This window comes from Nothobranchius furzeri, chromosome 13, assembly GCF_043380555.1.
Source record: "Nothobranchius furzeri strain GRZ-AD chromosome 13, NfurGRZ-RIMD1, whole genome shotgun sequence".
Lineage (NCBI taxonomy): Eukaryota > Metazoa > Chordata > Actinopteri > Cyprinodontiformes > Nothobranchiidae > Nothobranchius > Nothobranchius furzeri.
Window position 1 is genome coordinate 51,015,902 of NC_091753.1, and position 20,236 is coordinate 51,036,137.

General features: G+C 43.1%; 2 protein-coding genes across 2 annotated transcripts; both read left to right on the plus strand.

Annotated features, from left to right (window-relative positions):
* The first annotated feature begins 4,673 nt into the window (after positions 1–4,673).
* Positions 4,674–9,076, plus strand: LOC107380651 (extracellular calcium-sensing receptor-like). The gene is made up of 10 exons (XM_070543835.1): positions 4,674–4,946; positions 5,056–5,208; positions 5,292–5,492; positions 6,446–6,838; positions 6,933–7,063; positions 7,307–7,403; positions 7,493–7,616; positions 7,761–8,233; positions 8,324–8,404; positions 8,531–9,076. Exons 1-10 carry the CDS (start codon positions 4,674–4,676, stop codon positions 8,885–8,887), a joined length of 2,283 nt encoding a protein of 760 aa, XP_070399936.1. The 3' UTR covers positions 8,888–9,076.
* Positions 9,077–15,258: 6,182 nt separating this feature from the next.
* LOC107380650 (extracellular calcium-sensing receptor-like) lies at positions 15,259–19,221 on the plus strand. The gene is made up of 10 exons (XM_070543836.1): positions 15,259–15,531; positions 15,648–15,800; positions 15,879–16,079; positions 16,312–16,698; positions 16,782–16,912; positions 17,123–17,219; positions 17,328–17,451; positions 18,044–18,516; positions 18,621–18,701; positions 18,865–19,221. Exons 1-10 carry the CDS (start codon positions 15,259–15,261, stop codon positions 19,219–19,221), a joined length of 2,277 nt encoding a protein of 758 aa, XP_070399937.1.
* Positions 19,222–20,236: the final 1,015 nt, after the last annotated feature.

Genomic DNA, 20,236 nt, shown 5'->3' on the forward strand with positions numbered 1-20,236 from the left:
AGTAGCCGGGCCTAACGCCGCCCCTGGCGGACGGTATAAACAAATCATGATGTCTGAAGTTTCGAGAGATTCTGTGATCTTGCTGTTCTAGGAAGGAGGACGGCGTAGAAGTCGCTCCCTGCTGAGACTCCCTCGGTTTGGACTGATGCACAGCGAAACACACGAGTAAAACATCCGTGCCACTGATGTCTCCAGTGTGGACCCGGTCTAGGAGGTATCTGCGTGCAACCATAAGTATGAGCTTTCTTCATTGTATGCACAAAGTCGAGATTTTTTTGTGCACTTAAACTCTGCCATGGTTGCATTTTCTCTGTGATCCTGTCTGTGGTAATTATGGACAAAATGTATGATGCTGTTGGCACTATTCATGAAGAGGAGCTCAAGACAGTGTGTGTCTGATTTAGAACCTCAGAGTCACATCGACAGGTGAAATTCACTGTGGTAGCCTCATGGAGGGGGCCATAGGCTAGCTAGCCCTCTCTAGACTTCCCTCAGGTGTCCTCCTAATCACTCCCTAATAATTCCTAGTTAATCTTATTTTAGTCCTCCTCACCCATCTAGTTATTAGTTGTTTATTTTTGCCCTCAGTCTTTAGGTTTAGTTTCATCCGTGTGTTGTTTATTTCCCCCATTTAGATTATTGTATGCACCTGCCTTCCCTCCAGCTCTCACTACTCACACCTGTCACCAGTTCCCCTGATCACCACCCTCTGTGTTTAAAAACCCTGTCTTGTCCTTCAGTATTTGTCGGTCCATTGTTGTGTCTGTGTTGTTCTGTTCCCTCGTCATGTTCTAGTCTTTGAGTTCATAACCAAGCTTTGGTTTTTTGGCTTCCTGATTTTCAGTTTTCTGGATTTGACTCCTTCATCTAAGTGATTTTTGTGCTGCCGCCTTAATAAAAGGATTTTACATTTTTCAAATGCTCCTGCCTCGAGTCCTTCTTGGTTGCTGCGTTTTGGGTCCGACCTCCTGCTGTATCGTGAGATCTACCACTAAAAACCATGAAAGAAAAGCAAAAGAAAAATTGTGTTCCAATGCTATGCAGCATACTGCAAGAGACACGGACATGCAACGCAAATCCGGCATTGCATAAGTATTGAACACATAGTGCATATTGCATTGGTGTTATTGTGTAACAGGAAAAGGCCAGTATAGTTTACCAGGAGTTATACACTCTTTTTTTATTTTTATTTTATTTTTTTTACCGTGTCCTGTCTGGCTCTGAAGCAAACAGAATTGATGTCTGAATGCTGGTGACAAGCCTTACAGATTTACTCTCAGGTGGAGCATCAAAGTGTCTGCTTTTAATGTCACACCGGATACTTAAAACTTTATTGTTATTGAATGCTTTGTAATTCCGACCAGACACGAAGACAGAGGTGAAAGAGATAGGAAAAGAAAAGGTGGGGAGAAAGGAGGGGGGGGGGGGGGTTCCACAAAAATAAACAATAATGAACAAGAGTCTGCTTCTAGACCTGCAGAAAAAGACAAAAAAAAAGCAAAAGGGAAAAAAATGGGACACAACAATACAACAAGGTCAAGCTATCACTGCGTCAACTTGATGAAGAAATATATAATCAACATTGCTTAACTGAAGAATCACGATAATAAATCACAGTGCAGTAAGTGCCCACCATAGTCTTAAGACCTGTGTTTAACGTGCCCAAACCCATACTTTTGAGAGTACCATGTGAGCACCTGTGTGTGTACACGCGCTTGTTTATGTAAGGTTTCTCTATAGGAGCATCCAATAGAGAGTGTGAGGGACCACAAATCCGCCCCCCAAAAATGCGCAGGAGACGGGGGAGCTCCAAGTCTCAGAGATCCAGGTGCTGCCCCAGAACACAGGAACCCCAAGGAGACTGCAACCAGAAAGGCCCCCGCCCCCCTCGAGAGGCACAGAGGATCGCCCCGGGGGGCCACAAACAGCAGCCGGCAGAGTCCCGGGAGACATCAGCGGCAAGCCCTCAAGCCCGCCCGCAGCCTCCCACCCCCTAGCCGGCCGAGCCCTGGACCCAGCAACCCGGGACCCAGGGGCGACCACCCCCCGCCGGGGACCCAGCAGAGCCCAGGGACCCAGACCCCACCATGCAGCCACCGGGATCTATCAGGCAGATGCCAAAATCTTAAACCCCCAGACTCGGTTGCCACGAACACTCAGGCAGACGAAGGTACAACCCCTCACACCAGGTGTGGCAGGGGGGAGGGGGGGCGAAGATCTATATCATCAAAAAAAGTTCCAGGAGAAGGGAGGAGTCAAAGGCCCCACCTGACATATACAGTCATACACAAACACAGTCACAGACTCCCTCCCTCATGCTCACACATACACATACAACCAAAGACTTACAAAAATGCACGCCGGACACCCACTCATGCTCCCCATACACACCCTATTAACTCTGGTCCCGGTACTGCTGCACATGGGGTACAACCATCACCGGTAACCAGAGTTTGACCCTTTCTGCTGGGGTACTGATGAGCAGGCTCCCCCGCCCAACACTGAGCACAGCAATCTACCACCCCAGACCCCAACCAGACGGCCAGATCTCCCTCCTAGCCTCCAGCCCCAGGAAGCCAAGCAACAACAGAGGTGGCTAAGACCCCTAGTCTCCCTCCGCCTGCTCCAATATAGTGTTGTGTGATCATGAGGTGTATTCCATGGCTGTGGTGAGCGGGCAGTGTGGGCATCATCTGGCCTATGCCAGCTGATGCCACTACACCACCCCACTTACACCCTCAGCCCTCGGTGTCTAAGTGCGGTTTAAAATTGGAAGTGGGCACCGGCACCTGGGAGGAGGCTGAGATATCCCCCTGCCAAATGCCGTTGAATGTGCTCACTCCCAAGGCCCTAAGTGTGTGTTTTTGTGGAATGTCATCAGTGGTGGAAGTGGAAGTGTATAAGGTGCAAATAAAATTGGGGGGCAGGTTGCCACAGGAATGCGGAAATGGGGTCCATACCCGCACTCCCTGACTTGCCCACCCCCGAAGGTCCTATGTGCATGTTTGTGTGATGATGTGAGGGAGCAGGAGGAGAGAAACATGGGAGTTATACACTCTTACAGCAGAGGGGATGAATGACCTACGGTAGCATTCCGTTTTACCTCTGGGATGTCCCAGTCTGCTTCTGGAGGGGATATCCATGGTCTCCACAGTGGAATGCAGAGGGTGTGAGGGATTTTTTAAGATGGTGGTCATCTTCCCCAACCTCATCTTTTCACATGTCTCCTCAACTCTATCCAGACGGCAGCTCAGAACCAAGTTAGCTTTGTAACTAGCTTGTTCGGTCTCTTCCTGTCTCGGTCAGAGCTGCCTGCACCCTAACAGACCACATCAGAGTGGATAACAGAACCAACCACAGAGTGATAAAAGGATTTTAGCAGCTGGGAATTGACGCCGAAGGACTCCAGCCTCCTCGGGAGGTGGTCTTGGCCCTTCTTTGAAGAGTGTTGCAAATGAGAAACGGCTGAACCGCACTGCCTAGAAACAAAAATATAAACCTTTTCCCTATCAAAGAGTTATATCTGCTTGGCTTGTAGAACATACCAAGCCTTACATAAAAGTCTCTGCAAATGTCAGAAATGAGCTTCCTTCCTTCTTAACTAACAGATTAAGGAGTCGTGCCATCAAGAGGAACCTTGAAGTAGAGCCACCACTTAGTTGCATTGCATCAGTTGATGTTGTTTGGGCATTTGGTGAGGATCACTCCTGCTTTGATCCCTCTGAAGGTTTTCAAAACTCATCCAATTCGGAGGACCCTAGCAGATCCATGACTTATTGGAATAACTTCATGTCCTCTTCGGCCTGGGAAGGCTTTGGGTGTCCCTCGAGGAACTGGAGGCTGTTTCTGGAAAAGGGACGGCTGTATTTTTCTGTTGCCACATTTGCCAAACTTCCAATAAGCATTGGGAAGTAAATGAGTGGATGATTGGATTTTATATTTGTTTATTTTTTTTGTAGGATGAAGCTCCACCCAACATGCTTTTTTTTACCATGTTCAAAATCTTGTGTTTGTGATTGGATTTTCATGTGTTGACTCATGAGGACCAGTGAAAAGAAGAGCCATTCATCTTTTGAAACCACTAAACTATTAACATGTCGGAGACATTGCTAGAGAACCATTAATTGCAGCATTTGCAAAATCCTTATGGGGTCTTTGACAGGAAAACAAATAACTCTTTTTGGGTCGAGTGTATTAGTGAAACTTTGTGTTTTATTTTGCCTACTCATTAGTTTGAAGTCTAGTTTTAGCCACTCTGTAAATATAACAATGGTTTTGAGTTTAGATGTGGATGCTGTGAAAGGACAGGCTGCACAGCGCTGGCTAACAGACTTAGGAAAAAAACAACTTTCTAATTTACAAGAGTGTGTAAAAATAAAAGACGACAAGCCTCTGGCTTTGCAGCGGGATGGGGACGTTGTTCTAGGGGGCTTTTTTCGTCTGCACTTTGTGGCCCCAGAACTACAAAGAAGCTACCACAGCAAACCTCAACTGACTGCTTGCAGCGGGTGAGCACGAGGATGTTCACACCTGTTATAGTTAGACTTCAGTCTATTTCCCTTCACAACACTTTACTCTGCTCTTTATTTTTGCAAGTTGTTTGCATGTTCACCTTACTTTACACGTGTTCGAATTGTGATGGCTGCAGGTTTGACAGCAGAGCATTTCGTTGGATGATGACTATGGCGTTTGCAGTGGAGGAAATTAACAATAAAACAGATCTATTACCAGGAATTAAATTAGGCTATCGGATCATGGACAGCTGTGATAACATATACCCTAGCTTGAATGGACTTTTTTCACTTGTCAGTTTCTCTGAGGTGCCAACACAGTTTGAATCTCCCACATGTCTGTCTGATTCTCCTATCCCTGCTATCGTTGGCCTCGCATCTTCTTCGCCCACAAAAGCTGTAGCTCAAACTCTTGGCTCATTTAACATCCCACTGGTAAGACAGAGAGGGAAAAGGACAACCATACACAAGCTGCTTCATTCCATCTTCACTTTGGGAATAGTGACAAGACACTGTGAAATTGTTTTATTCTGTCTCATCCTAGGTGAGTTATTTTGCTACTTGTACTTGTCTTAGTGACAAGCAAATTTACCCATCATTCCTGAGAACCGTGCCGAGTGATTTTTTTCAAGTTAAAGCTCTTGTACAGCTGGTTACTTCCTTTGACTGGATTTGGGTGGGCACAATAGGAACTACGGTGAGATTATCCTGTTTTTTTTATATCTCCACAATTTTTCAGCATGACACCTGTGTGAATGGCTAACTCTTCCCTTGTTCCAGGATGACTACAGTCACTATGGGATCCAAGAGTTCTCCAATCAGTTCAGATCACGAGGTGGATGTGTTGCATTTCATCTCACAATTCCAAAATCTCCAACAGTGGCTGAGATACGAGAAATTGCAACCAGACTGCAGAGTTCAACTGCACAGGTCGTTGTGGCTTTTGCTTCGGAGGGACAACTGCTGGATCTGTTTTTAGAAGTATGCACCAAAGCTGATTCAAAAAATACTGCATCCATGTAAACCCCTTAGCCCTCTTTAGCTCGTGTCTTCTTAACTTTGTGTTCCCAGTCAAGAATAATATTCTCAATAGGTATTTCTGTATAAATTATGAACATTTTTATTTATAGATTACAATTAATTGCTGCACAATTACTTATTTTATTATTTCCCTGTGCCTGTTCAGCTGTAAAGCAAGCAGAACTGATGTGCCCAAAACAAGCTTTACTGTGTTAATCTAATGATACTAATGTCATTATAGTGTTTTCATCAACCATGCACATTTTGATTATCTGTTAGAAAATATCACTGTAAAATACGGTCATGTGTTTTGTTAGATTTTCAGGCCAATGTCACCTTTTCTATTAATCTGAACACTAAACAAAATGGAACAAATAACATGAAAATGAGAATATTGCTAAAAAAAATAGTACAATGAAACGTTGTTATTTATGTGTCAGATATTGAACAGAATTAGATGGTAATTACATGTGATTTGCAAATGAATGTAAAGCATTCACAGTGTATTATGCTTGTCTGGTGTTACTTGCAGCTCTAAGTGTGTGTGTGTGCATGAAAGTGTGTGTCTGCATGCACATGTGTGTCTTGTGCATCGTAGTGTGTGGAAAATATCGACTTCTGCTTCAAACGTAATTGGTCCATTTGTTTTACCAAGAAAAGCACAAAACACTTAAAAAAAGCTTTCTTGTGAAAAACGATCAGATAAAATAACATATTTTAAAAAGAAAACATGCAAAACATTCAGATATGGCCAGAATGCAACACAGGGGTTACGGAAACTACTGTTCATTTACTAACCAATACATTTCACCATGCTTTTCCAGCTCGTTGATAGAAACGTCACAGGACTCCAGTGGGTGGCGAGTGAAGCCTGGGTAACGGCTTCTGTTCTGACCTCACCACACTTCCACCAGCTATTAGAAGGCACCATTGGCTTCTCCTTCCCTGGAGTGTGGATACCTGGGTTAAAGGAGTTTCTATTGAAAGTTCGACCATCCCCTAAACCAGGGATGGAATTAATCAACACATTCTGGGAAGAGCAGTTTGGCTGTAAGCTCAAATTTGAGGAAAACAACAAAGGAAATGGGACTTCTACTCTCGATGACATCAGGCCTGTATGTACAGGTTCTGAAAACCTGAGCCTAACATCCAGCAGCTACACTGATGTATCCAAGGTCAGAATCTCCTATAATGTGTACAAGGCTGTTTCTGCTGTTGCCCATGCTCTGCACACTGTATTGGACTGTAAAACCGAAGGCCCTGATGGTGGAACATGTGACAAACAGAAAACCTTCACCTCTAAGCAGGTAGATTTTTACTTTTAAAAAGGACAATTTCATGCTTATTATGCTTCATAGATTAAGATGTTTGTATTTGTTTTTGCCAATTATTCTCAAACAGCTGCTGTATCATCTGAAGAAAGTCAACTTCACCAACCAGTTTGCTGACAGAATATATTTCAATTCAAATGGAGAGCCAGCACCTCTCTATGAGATCATTAACTGGCAGAAAGACAGCAAGGGTGAAATCAGGTTCAAATCACTCATGGTTATTAGTTTGTTAAAGTGGGTATGGTTATGGGTTATTGCCCATGTTGCCTACATTTTTGCATGTTGGACAACTGAAACTGTCTTTCTAACGTTATGTTTTGTCCAATAGAAAGTTGTGCAGGTCATCCAGGATTGTTTTACTTGCTCTCTTGATTCTACTGGATGGTTACAGGTTGATACTGTAGATCCATACATTTTGTTGCATCTCAATTCAAATGCTTACAGATTTATAAAAGTAGGAAGTTATGATGGCTCAGCGCCACCGTTACAGGAGCTCCAGATTAAGCGAAGCAACGTTACATGGACTAGAGGAGAAGCACAGGTAGGGATGGTGCTTTTAAATTGAGTATTTTGTTCAAATACCTATAGGTGGCATTGTTTAGTTTCCAAATTCTCTTCGTAATTGTCCAGGTCCCTACATCCCAGTGTAGTGCTCCGTGTCCTCCTGGCAGCAGACAGGCCACACGTCCAGGAGAGCCTCTCTGCTGCTTTGATTGTTTACCTTGTGCAGATGGAGAGATCAGCAACCAGACTGGTATCCTGTTTCTGCCGACATATCCATATATTAAATCATATTTATATGTTATTTATTTTATGTAAAGTAAGAAGTGGTAAATGTGAATATGAAGAATGGAATGTTAATGTTCTTATCATAATGCTTCTTATGTTGTCTCCAAAGGTTCGACTGAGTGCATCAAATGTCCAGAGTTATTCTGGTCATTCCCAGATAAAGTCAAATGTGTTGCAGGGGTTGACGAATTTTTGTCTTTCAATGAGACCATGGGTATCATCTTAGTTACCCTCACGCTGCTGGGTGTTATCCTGACAATCATCATCACTGCCATCTTTCACCATTTTCGGACCACACCCATCGTCAAGGCCAACAACTCAGAAATCAGCTTCTTGCTGCTCCTGTCCCTCAAGCTCTGTTTCCTGTGTTCCCTGGTGTTCATTGGCCAACCGTCTGTGTGGACATGTATGCTTCGCCAGGCAGCGTTTGGGGTCAGCTTTGTCATCTGTCTGTCGTGTCTTCTAATCAAGACGATTGTGGTTCTTTTGGCTTTCCGGGCTAATGTACCTGGCCCCAAGAGTCTGAGGATGTTTGGTCCATCTCAGCAGAGAACCTTGATCTTCTGTACAACAGCTCCTCAGGTGGAAAACTTCATGCAACAGGCATTTAGATTTTATTTTGACACATTCTGAGAATTTTGGCACATTGAAATGATTTGTTTTTGTCATTAGATTTGTCTCTGCACTGGTTGGCTGCTGGGGGCTCCTCCCATCCCATTCAGGAATCCAACATACCAATCCCTAATTGGAAAGGTGAGTCCAAAAGGTCTCAGTGGTGTTATGTAATGCCAAAGGAAGAGAAACAGTAAGATGTTATTAACTTCTTCATTAACATGCGTTCTAAATGATCATCAACACTGTGCTGTTTGGCCCTTTTAGATTGTCGTGGAGTGTAAGGAGCCATGGCCTCCTGGTTTCTACCTCGTCCTCGGCTACATCGGCCTGCTAGCCTTCGTCTGCCTCCTGCTGGCGTTCCTCGGTCGGAAGCTACCAGATACTTTCAACGAAGCTAAATTCATCACCTTCAGCATGCTGATTTTTATTGCTGTGTGGATCTCTTTCATTCCAGCTTATGTTAGCTCTCCTGGGAAGTTCTCAGTAGCTGTGGAAATATTTGCAATATTAGCCTCCAGTTTTGGTCTCTTGTTGTGTATTTTTGTGCCTAAATGTTACATTATTTTATTTCATCCTGAGAGGAACATTAAAAAAGGCATGACTGGAAAATATAACAGATGAGTTTGAAATGTGTGTATTTTTCAAGTGTACTTCAAGTAAATTCTAAGCCAAGTTAATTGTTTAATGTAAATCTCTGAAATCTAAATATCTTCACTGTATTTTCTGCATGCTCCTTTTAAATTAAATCTAATAAAAATGTGTGTATTTCTGTATCAGCATTTTTAATTAAATCAGTTTCTTTTACTAGAAAGTTGATCAGACTAGAGAGCCTATGCCACACCCATGGGTCCTCAAATGCCAAAGAAAAAAATAATGATACTAAATAAATCAATATGAACTTATGAAGGGATAAAAGTCATTTTCTGATCCCGTCAGATATGTGCCATAGACTTTATCTTACTTTCACAAGGACTACCAATGCTCGTTTCTCCAAATGTCATCAAACCACACATGGAAAAGAAAAAATGTATGAGTTTAGCAAGATTTGAATCATTCTTTGAGCGGAAAAGAAGTCTTACTCCACCCACATTTTTTAAATGTGCCAAAAGGAGGCATCTCCTGGCAGACCAACAAACACGCACGCATATAAAACTAGTTTGAACAGAGCTGCTAACACGCACACCAACAAATTCCTTCACTCGAAGCGGCTAAAACTGTCGATGGGTGACCTAACATTTGCTTCCGATGCGTTGGGGCTCCCGACACGACGGGAGGCGCTGCGTGGATGTCAGAGCATCGGTTTCCGGAGCCTGCGGAAAACGCGCCTTTAACCAACATTTTACCTCTAACCTCCTGCTATTTGACCTTCCCCTCGCTCCCATCCTAACCTTTACCCAGTTTCTAATTCTAAATGTCTCGTTAACCGTGTTTGAGACGGACGACACAACGAGAAACAATGTTTTGCATGTGCAAGTGGGTTAGGGTTAGGATGGGGATGAGGGGAAGGTTAAATCGCAATAGAGTAAAGGTCACAAATCAGCAAAATCACCATTTTACCGCAGGCCTCACAAAGCGACACTCTTGGCACAGCGCGTCCTCTCCTGATGCGCTGGGAGCCCCGTTGTCTGTTTTAGCTGCTTCAGGTGTGAAAATGTGTTACACAACACGAGCACGCATTTGGATGGAGTCACTAAAAAACACATGCACACACCTGCTCACTAGCTCTGAGCCGCTGAAGAACACATACACACCCCACTCAGCACTGTCTTCACCAGAGGACAAAGGAATGTTTGAGTTAAGTTGTTTGTAAGCAAGTACATTTTATTTATAAAGAACTTATCACAGAAAGAGAATCACAAAGTTCTACACTTAGATCAAAAACAAAACAAAACGTAAAAACATAAAATCACGATCTTTAAACAGAAACTAATTTAAACCTGAAAACTAACTAATGAAATTATAAATTTATCATAATTCCTTCTACACCAACTATTAAGTCACAACGGAGAAGTTGCCAAGTCTGAGACTTAGCTGATTTTATACCCCACAGCAGCAGTGTAGCTGACGTCATATGATACCAGCTGTCACAAGGTACCGCTTAGCCAATGAGAAGAAGAAATTAAAGCTGCAAGCAGCGTCGTTCGGCCCTCGCAGCAAAGCTGCTCGCCCTCCGTCCGCACCCCCTCCGCTCTCCAAACCCAGCTCCGCGCTGCTCGCCCTTCTTCTGCAACCCCTCCGCTCCATCCCCAACGCTCTCCAAACCCAGCTCCGCGCCACTCCGTCCTGGCCGGCAGCCCGGGGCACCAGGGCACGTCCGCGGAACAGAAACTTCCACCACCCCGACACCAGAAACCGCTAACGGTCACCTCGTCCACACCTCAACCTGACTCAGCATCCCCTCTGAGGCCACCATTACATTACACGTCTCACCACTAGGGAATACTCTATCTTTACCACACTGGTGGTGTGATGGCACAGACCAACTTTGATGCTTTTCTGACCATGTTTTTTAAAGTTATAGAAAGTTAAAGTTATCCAGGGGGCGCTGTGATCAACTACAGAAAATCCCATTGAGGTCAGCTTTGGTTGACAAAGACAGTTTTCTGTTATTTTAGCATCAAACGGACATTGTGTGTGTTATCTAGAGCCAGTGAGCTGAAGGGGGGCAGAGCTACAGGGATTTGAACCAACAACCACATCAATGTGTTTGGTGCAGTCATGTGATGTCACAAGCCAAGTATAATGCCATTCTGACTTTGTCTTTAGAAGTTAATAATAAACGGAGCAGTTACAATAGGCCTTCGCAGCTTCGCTGCTCGGGCCTAAATATTATTTCTATAGCGCCTCTCAAAATAAAAATCATAAGGTACTTTACAAAAACAAAAAATGTAAAAATATAAAAAATAATTTATAAAATGGTTAAAATATATTTAAAATGAGCAAAAATAGACAACTGTGATTAAAAAAATGTAAAGAAAGAGAGATAGGAAAGAGGGAAATCAGTGGATCATGAGGAAGGTGGAATAGGTAGGGAGGGCAGAATAAAGAGAGCCAGCTTGAGCAGGTGAGTTTTCAGCAGCTTTTTAAAGGAGTCCACTGAGTCCACTGATCTCAGGCTCAGGGGGAGAGAGTTCCAGAGGCTGGGAGCCACAGCAGCAAATGATCTGTCACCTTTGGTCTTTAGCCTGGTGAGCTGCAAAACCAGTAGGCTTTGATCACTGGACCTCAGGAACCTGCTGGGGGTGTAGGGACTAAGAAGATTACCAGTGTAAGATGGTGCTTCTCCATGTAAGGCCCTGTAGACCAGAACCAGGATCTTGAAATTAACCCTGAATTTGACTGGCAGCCAATGAAGCTGGAGGAGAAGCGGGGTGATGTGGGTGTGTTTGGAGGACTTTCAGGGACGTTTTGCTCAGACATGTGAAAAGAGAGTTACATTAGTCTAAGTGTGAGGAGATGAAGGTGTGGATAATTGTCTCAAGTTCAGGGTGGGACAGAATGGGACTCAGCTTAGCAATGTTCCTGAGATGGAAGAAGGAAGACCAAACAAGAGAACTGACATGAGAATCCAGGGTGAGAGCTGGGTCAAAAGTCACGCCAAGATACCTGACAGAGGTTTTGGTGTGAGAAGCAAGCTGACCAACAGAGTCTCTGACTTTGGGAACCAGCTTATCTGGGGCACAGATGAGGATCTCAGTCTTATCTTCATTCGGCTGTAGAAAGCTCCCAGCCATCCAGGTTTTGATAAAGTCTAAGCAGGTGTGTAACAGCTGCAGTTTAGACATCTCATGGGGCTTGAAGGAGATGTACAGTTGGATGTCATCTGCATAAAGATGGTAGGAGCCTCCTTTGAAGGAGCTCAGGATGTGCTGAAGAGAAAGCAGATAGAGGAGGAAGAGCAGAGGCCCCAGCACAGAACCTTGTGGGACACCATGGGTAAGAGAGGTGGTGGAGGACCTAAACTTGGAGACGGCCACAGAAAAGGAGCGTTCAGAAAGATAAGATGAGAACCACTGCAGAGCAGTTTCTGATAGGCCTACCCAGTCTCTCAGCCTCTCCAGTAGCAGGTGATGGTCAACAGTGTCAAAGGCTGCAGTCAGGTCCAGCAGGACCAGAACAGAACAGTCCCCTGAATCATTGTGAGTAAGAAGGTCATTAGAGACCCTTAGAAGAGCGGTTTCAGTAGAATGAGCTCTACAAAAACCTGACTGGAAGCAATCATAGATGTTATGTTCATCAAGAGCAGCTGTTGAGTTGTTTAGGCACAACCTTTTCCAAGATGTGTATGTTTATTTGTTTAGCAGATACTTTTATCCAAAGCGACTTACAATTTATAACCCATAGGGCATGTTGTGATCTGTTGGGGAAACCAGAGTCTCCGGAGGAAACCCACGCATGCATGGGGAGAACACGCAACTCCACGCAGAAAGGCTGCAGCCGAGTTTTGAACCTGCGTCCTTCGTGCTGCGAGGCAACAGTGCTAACCACTGCGCCACCATGCAGCCCAATCCTGGAGATGAACTGAAGTTTAGAGATGGGTCTGAAGCTGTTATGGAGAGAGGCGTCAAGACTTGTTTTTTTTAAGAAGCGGGTGAATTACAACATTCTTAAAGTAAGCAGGGACCTGACCAGAAACCAGAGAAGCATTAATTATGGAGAGCACGCTGGGACCGATGGACTGAAAAGCACCTTTAAACAAAGATGAAGATAAGATGTCGAGGGGCATGCAGAGGTCTTCATAGAGTTAACTAGTTTGGTTAACTCAGGCAGAGAAACAGGAGCAAAGCTATCTAGGATGATGGGCCTGGTTGGAGTTGGGAGAGGCAGCGATAAGGCTGAGAGAGAGATGCTAGATCAAACCTTACTGACTTTGTCCACAAAGAAAGACAGAAAGTTCTCACAGTCTGTAACAGAGTGGATGGAGGCCGTAGGAGTAGCAGGAATGACGATGCTGCTGATGGTGTTAAACAGCACCTTGGGGTTCCCTTTGCTCTGGGACACCAGGTTGGAAAAATCTGAAACCCTAGCATCTCTGACTGCAGAGTTAAAGGATGTCAGAAGATCCTTTAGGTGCAGCAGATTGACGTGGAGATGGGGTTTCTTCCACAAACGCTCAATTTTTCTGCATTGGCGCTTCAGGCTGCGAAGGCTGTCATCAAACCAGGGAGTAGGGTTCTCTGCAGGAACTGATCTGGTTCTGACAGGACAGATGTTATCCAGAATGGAGAGGCGGTGCTCGTTGAACTGAGAAGTTAAGGAATGTGGGTCGTTATCAGAAGAACAGGGTGGATCAAAAGCAGCAGAAAAATTGCTAGCTGTGCTCTCATTAAGAAAATGAGAAACAACCATACGGCGAGCAGGAGGTGGGGACGCAGAAACTGACAAGTTAAAGAAAATGTAATGGTGATACGAAATGTAAACATCCTCAGGACAAACACTGTCAGCATTTAGACTCAGGGTAAAAACAAAGTCCAGAGTGTGCCTCCTGGTGTGTGTGGGGCCAAAAACATGCTGGGTAAAGCTGAAGGAGTCCGTAAGGCTGGAGAAATTGGTCAGAGGGATCATCAACGTGGATGTTAAAGTCACCAACAATCACCAGTCTGGACAGCTTCACAGTGGAGGATAGAAAGTCACTAAACTCCTGCAGGAAAGAACTGTTTAGACCAGGTGGACGATAAACCACAGCACAGTAGAACGGGTCCTTACGCCTGACTTTAATCAGCTGCAGTTCAAAGGAAGCAAAGTGACCAGAGGTTGTAGAGCTACATGGAAGATGGTCTCTGAAAACAACAGCTAGGCCTCCACCACGACCAGAACCCCGAGGCTGGTGATGGTGGATTCAAATTCAATGTAGTGCAGTTTTAACCTGAAGAGGGCACAACACTGACTATTCAGGCTGAATATTTGTATTTTAAATAGGATGAACTACACTGCCAAAATAATGACGACATGCCTAAAGCCCTATTAGTCATTAATTTACCCAGTTTATCAGCTAAAAGTTTGAATTGAGGGTGACATACTTTTTACTTAATGAATTCAATATTGTAGTTCTTCAACGATAATTTAAAACAGTGAGCCGGTTCCGTAAATCTCCTATCCAGTGTGTTTGATTCGTTCCCTGCTCCAGCACACCTGGTTCAATGGCTGAATCACCTGTTCACCAGGTCATCAAGCTCTGCAGAAGCCTGTTAAGTGACATTCACTGGCCAAGGACATGTATTTGAAATTTTTAGTAACATTTACACAATCATGCATGAAATGATCACTCAATTGTAAATAATAATTTATAGTATTAATATTCTTACAATGACAAATGTCACATGCCATTTGCTCTAACTTGTTACATTGTAACATTGCTTAACTTTGATTGGTTGATACTGTTGTGAATCACCTGACTAATGAAAAGATGAATCCATTCATGGTTTAAAAATAGTCAAGCTCTTTAGATTGTCAGAGACAAAGAACCATCAGGTCCAAAGTCTTTATGGGGTCAGCATGCACATTTGGGTTTGGTCTGTTGTTCCAGGTTTATGTTGTTTTTTGGCTTCTCTTTGTTGTCTTGTCTGGGATTGGAAAATTCACAGAAAACAGAAACGTGTGGAGTGGAGAGGAAGGGAATGACAAAGAACAAGAGGCTTTCAAAGACAGGCTGAAGGATTTAGGGAGAGAAGAGGCTGTTAATGGTGATTCTAATTTACCTCTGTGTGTAAAACTGGGAAATGATGAGTCTCCGGCTTTGCAGATGGAAGGAGATGTTGTTATAGGAGGACTTTTCCGCCTTCACTTTATGGCTCCAGAGCTACGACACAGCTATCACAAAAAGCCCCAAATGATTGCCTGCAGCGGGTGAGAATGGTGTCTAATTAACAGTTTACCTGTTTTTCTAAACTTACTGAAAACAAAAGCTGATTTATGTACATATAACATGTCTGTGCTTTAAACCTATTTTTATTTTTAACGTCTGCAGGTTTGATCACAGGGCATTTCGATGGATGATGACTATGGCGTTTGCTGTGGAGGAAATTAACAGCAAGTCTGATCTGTTACCGGGGGTAAAATTAGGCTACCGGATCATGGACAGCTGTGACAGCATCCACACTAGCTTGCAGGCTTTTTTCTCTTTAGTCAGTTTCTCAAATGTCGAGACACATTTAGAAAATTCTACGTGTTTGTCCGATTCTCCCATTCCTGCTATTGTTGGTCTGGCATCTTCTTCTCCATCACGAGCTGTAGCTCAAACTCTTGGCTCATTTAACATCCCGCTGGTAAGAGAGACAGAAAAACAACGACAATGTACCAACTTTCATGTTTACCTTCGTAAGATTTTTTTCTTCAGATTCATTTTAGGGTTAAATTAATATGTCTTTCTCTCTCATCCTAGGTGAGTTACTTTGCAACTTGCACGTGTCTTAGTGACAAGCAAATATACCCATCATTCCTGAGAACTGTGCCGAGTGACTTTTTTCAAGTTAAAGGTCTCATACAGCTGGTTACATTTTTTAGCTGGTTCTGGGTGGGCACAATAGGAACCACAGTGAGATTACGCTCTCTTTTTAGTGGATTTAATACTTAAACGCACAATTGTAAACTACAAATGTACTCTTTACTCCAGGATGACTACAGTCGCTATGGGATCCAAGCATTCTCTGATCAGTTTAGATTACAGGGTGGTTGTGTGGAATATCATCTCACTATTCCAGCATCACCCACAACAGATGAGATCCAAACAATGGCTAACACAGTGCAGCGTTCAACTGCACAGGTTGTTGTGGCCTTTTCCAACGAGGGACAACTCCTGGATTTGTTTTTAGAAGTAGGTAAAGATTAACAAAATGAAAAATGCAACACTGAGTTTTATCATGTGGGAGGATGCTTTTAAAATGTTTATTTAAAGGCTTGATGGAGTGATTTCCTGTCATTAAATGTAGTTAACTGTGCCTTTCCAGCTTGCTCAGCAAAATGTAACAGGAATCCAGTGGATAGCGAGTGAATCCTGGGTAGCTGCAACCCTTCTGACATCACCACACTTCCACCATCTGTTAGAGGGAACGCTGGGATTCACCTTCCCTGGAGTCAGAATACCTGGATTAAAAGAGTTCTTACTGAGCGTGAAACCATCCCCCAAACCTGGGATGGAATTTGTCAACATGTTCTGGGAAGAGCAGTTTGGCTGTAAGCTCAGGTTTGAAGGAGAAAGACTCGGTGAAAATGGCACTGATTCTCTGGATAATGTCACACCTGTGTGTACAGGGTCAGAAGATCTGAGTCTCGCTTCCAGCAGTTATACAGATGTTTCTAAAGTCAGAATATCCTACAATGTCTATAAAGCTGTATTTGCCATTGCCCACGCTCTGCATGCTTTACTGAATTGTGATTCTGAAGGAGTCAAAAACAGTTCATGCAACAAAATGAAACATTTTACTTCTGAGCAAGTATGTATGGAAACCAAGAAAGGACAACATTTTAAAAAGCAATTAAATCCATGTTGAGATGTTTTTGTTCTTTTGTGGAACAGCTGCTGTCTCATCTAAAGAAAGTCATTTTTACCAACCAGTTTGAGGAGAGAATTTATTTCAACTCCAATGGGGAGCCAGCACCTCTCTATGAGATTGTTAACTGGCAGAAGGACAGCAGTGGTGAAATCAGGTATGATGTCGTGGTTATTTTGATGCATTTGACTTGATTTTAAAAAGCTCATAGTCAGTGGCTCTTACTGTAGTTGGTCACCCTGCTGATAGTTTCATGTATGGTGAACGACTGTTGTTGTTACACCCTCGCCATTTCCTGTTCACTAATTTCACAGCATGAACAGAAACTGCACAGTCTGAAAATAAATGTATTTTTAATCATTTATAGGTTTGTCAAAGTAGGAAACTATGATGGATCAGCTGCAATGGGACAACAGCTAAGAGTTTTGCAGAGCAGGATCATATGGACAGGAGGGGAGTTGCAGGTAGGGGTGGAGTGGAACTTCGACAGTATGCTTGATAAGTTTTTGTTTTTAAACTAAAATTAAAGGTATATTTTCATGTAATGTTTACACGTTTTGGTAATTGTTCAGGTCCCTACATCCCAGTGTAGTGCTCCGTGTCCTCCTGGCAGCAGACAGGCCACACGTCCTGGAGAGCCTCACTGCTGCTTTGACTGTTTACCTTGTGCAGATGGAGAGATCAGCAACCAGACTGGTAGTGGATGCCTGTTTATTCTCACATTTATACTTTATGACCTTCCATAAGAAGTATAATGGAAGTCAAACACACATTCTCTGACCCCCACTTTCCACTGTTCGCAAAACAGCCGCAGAACGTACTTTAACCAATTAGCCGCTGCTATACAGGACACGTTTCATTCCACCAGCCACGAGGCGTTACTTTTTAGACACTCCCAGAAGCAAAGGGGTGTGAGGCTTACGTTTCAAGTCTAGTTCACACGCCACACTTCCATTACACATCAAACTCCAAAGTTTAGCTCGGTCCAAAAAGGAAGTCAATCATGAAAACAGTGTAAAACCTCCAGAAACTTCTCTAGGACACATGCAACCCTTCTTGCTTGTCTATATGGACTTCCGAAATCATGTGTGGTGTTGCAATTCTCCCATGGTTTTGTGACTTAGCTGGACCAGAGGCGTAGAACGCTTTTCTCCATGTCTCGCCTCTGAAACACTCTCCATTAGAAAAGAGCTCGGCGATAAAACGCCACTGTTACGCTGCTTTCACATCCAGTGGAAAGGAGGGACAAGTGTTTGTTCACCACATGCTTGTTTTATTGTCTCCAAAGGTTCGACTGAGTGCATCAAATGTCCAGAGTTCTTCTGGTCAGACCCAGATAAAGTCAAATGTGTTGCAGGGGTTGAAGAATTCTTGAATTTCACTGAGACCATGGGTATCATCTTAGTTACCCTCACTCTGCTGGGTGTTATCATGACAGTCATCATCACTGCCATCTTTTACCATTTTCGGACCACACCCATCGTCAAGGCCAACAACTCAGAAATCAGCTTCTTGCTGCTCCTGTCCCTCAAGCTCTGTTTCCTGTGTTCCCTGGTGTTCATTGGCCAGCCGTCTGTGTGGACATGCATGTTTCGCCAGGCAGCGTTTGGGATCAGTTTTGTCATCTGTCTGTCGTGTCTTCTAATTAAGACGATTGTGGTTCTTTTGGCTTTCCGGGCTAATTTTCCTGGCCTCAATAGTAAAGGGATGTTTGGTCCAACTCAGCAAAAAACATTTATCTTTTGTACAACTGCCCCTCAGGTAAAATGAAAAATGCATCAGTCGTTCTTCTTGTGCATCATGCTCATATAGGGTGTGACAAAAAATACAAAGCCTTTTAAAGAACTTTGTATTTTTGCCTGTAGATTTGTCTCTGTACAGGCTGGCTGTTAGGGGGTCCTCCCTTTCCATTCAGGAACCCTGCATACCAGGCCTCAAATGGAAAAGTAAGAATACCAGGCTTTATATACTCAAAAACGTAAAAAAGATACAAAAATATCAAAATAACAAAAGACAAGAAATATACAGAAAGCTTAATGTTTGTTGTGACATTTGTGTCAAAGAAACATATTACAGTTTTTAATATTATTGAGCTTTTGGCCCTTTTAGATTGTCGTGGAGTGTAAGGAGCCATGGCCTCCTGGTTTTTACCTCGTCCTCGGCTACATCGGCCTGCTAGCCTTCATCTGCCTCCTGCTGGCGTTCCTCGGTCGGAAGCTACCAGATACTTTCAACGAAGCTAAATTCATCACCTTCAGCATGCTGATTTTTATTGCTGTGTGGATCTCTTTCATTCCAGCGTATGTTAGCTCTCCTGGGAAGTTCTCAGTAGCTGTGGAAATATTTGCAATATTAGCCTCCAGTTTTGGTCTCTTGTTGTGCATTTTTGTGCCCAAATGTTACATTATTTTATTACATCCTGAGAGGAACATTAAAAAAGGCATGACTGGAAAATATAACAGATGAACTTCTAATTTATATATTTTCATTAATAGGTAGTTAGTAAAATGAAATACATGTTGATTTGCTAAGTAAAGAATTGTAAACAAAATGGATTTGCAAAGTCAAAATTCAGTTTAATACTTTATATATTTTGTTTGGGATAAAATACAGATTGTTAAGTGTTTTTATGGAATTTATCAAGTAAATGTGGACACACACACACAGAGTGTACAAAATGCTAAGTTTCAGTGCAGGAAAATGTTTTTATTTTCGAAATACATATCCAGTGATGAGAAAGCACCAGACTAGATTAACTCGCTTGCCGTTTCCTGATTGGTAAATTCCTTTGCTGCCAGCGTTTCTCACCGTTTTTACTGTTTTTATAAGAGTCACAGAACATTGCATGCTAAGATGATGTTGACTCCAAAACAACCAAAACAAAGAGGAGAATCACCTCTTACATCAGGAAGAATCCATGCGTTTTGAACGTTATGCGTTCTTTCATGATCCGTTGTGATCAGCAGAAGCTTTTCCGGTTCGCGCCTCATTTTTTTACAGGAACGGCCCAAAACGATCTCCTAACACATGGATGTTCTGCTTCATGATCATGTGACGTGTGACGTATGCGGATGAAGATCGGCTTCAGAGCTGAGATGTTTGTTCTCTCAGTGCGGGGGCTCGTTCCGATGCCCTAACAGTAAAAAAAATGCTAAGGATGACTTTAGCCGTCATTGGCAGTGAATGAGTTAATGGAATGATTTGAGTGAAAATGTAAAACAGAGCATAAATAAACATTTTTGCAAAATAACTTTAAAAATCTGTTATTTACATTGAGGAACATAAGTATTTGAACATCCTGCAGGTGGATTCCCATTGTGAGAGACAGAATTTAAAAAATATTCCAGCAAATCACATTGTATGATTTTGAAATAATATATTTGCATTGCACTGTTGCACATAAGTTCAGACAGCATGGGATACACTTCCACTGTTATGCTCATGATACAGTTATATGTATCCATTAACCTTGATGAACCTA

Excerpts from the sequence above, each read along its gene's own strand:
- LOC107380650 (XM_070543836.1), top strand. The coding sequence starts at position 15,259 with ATGATGACTATGGCGTTTGCTGTGGAGGAAATTAACAGCAAGTCTGAT. Across the intron at positions 15,532-15,647 it reads GCTCATTTAACATCCCGCTG|GTGAGTTACTTTGCAACTTG; the intron begins GTAAGAGAGACA and ends CTCTCATCCTAG. Across the intron at positions 16,080-16,311 it reads TCCTGGATTTGTTTTTAGAA|GGAACGCTGGGATTCACCTT; the intron begins GTAGGTAAAGAT and ends CATCTGTTAGAG.
- LOC107380651 (XM_070543835.1), top strand. The coding sequence starts at position 4,674 with ATGATGACTATGGCGTTTGCAGTGGAGGAAATTAACAATAAAACAGAT. Across the intron at positions 7,064-7,306 it reads GACAGCAAGGGTGAAATCAG|ATTTATAAAAGTAGGAAGTT; the intron begins GTTCAAATCACT and ends AAATGCTTACAG. Across the intron at positions 7,617-7,760 it reads AGAGATCAGCAACCAGACTG|GTTCGACTGAGTGCATCAAA; the intron begins GTATCCTGTTTC and ends TTGTCTCCAAAG.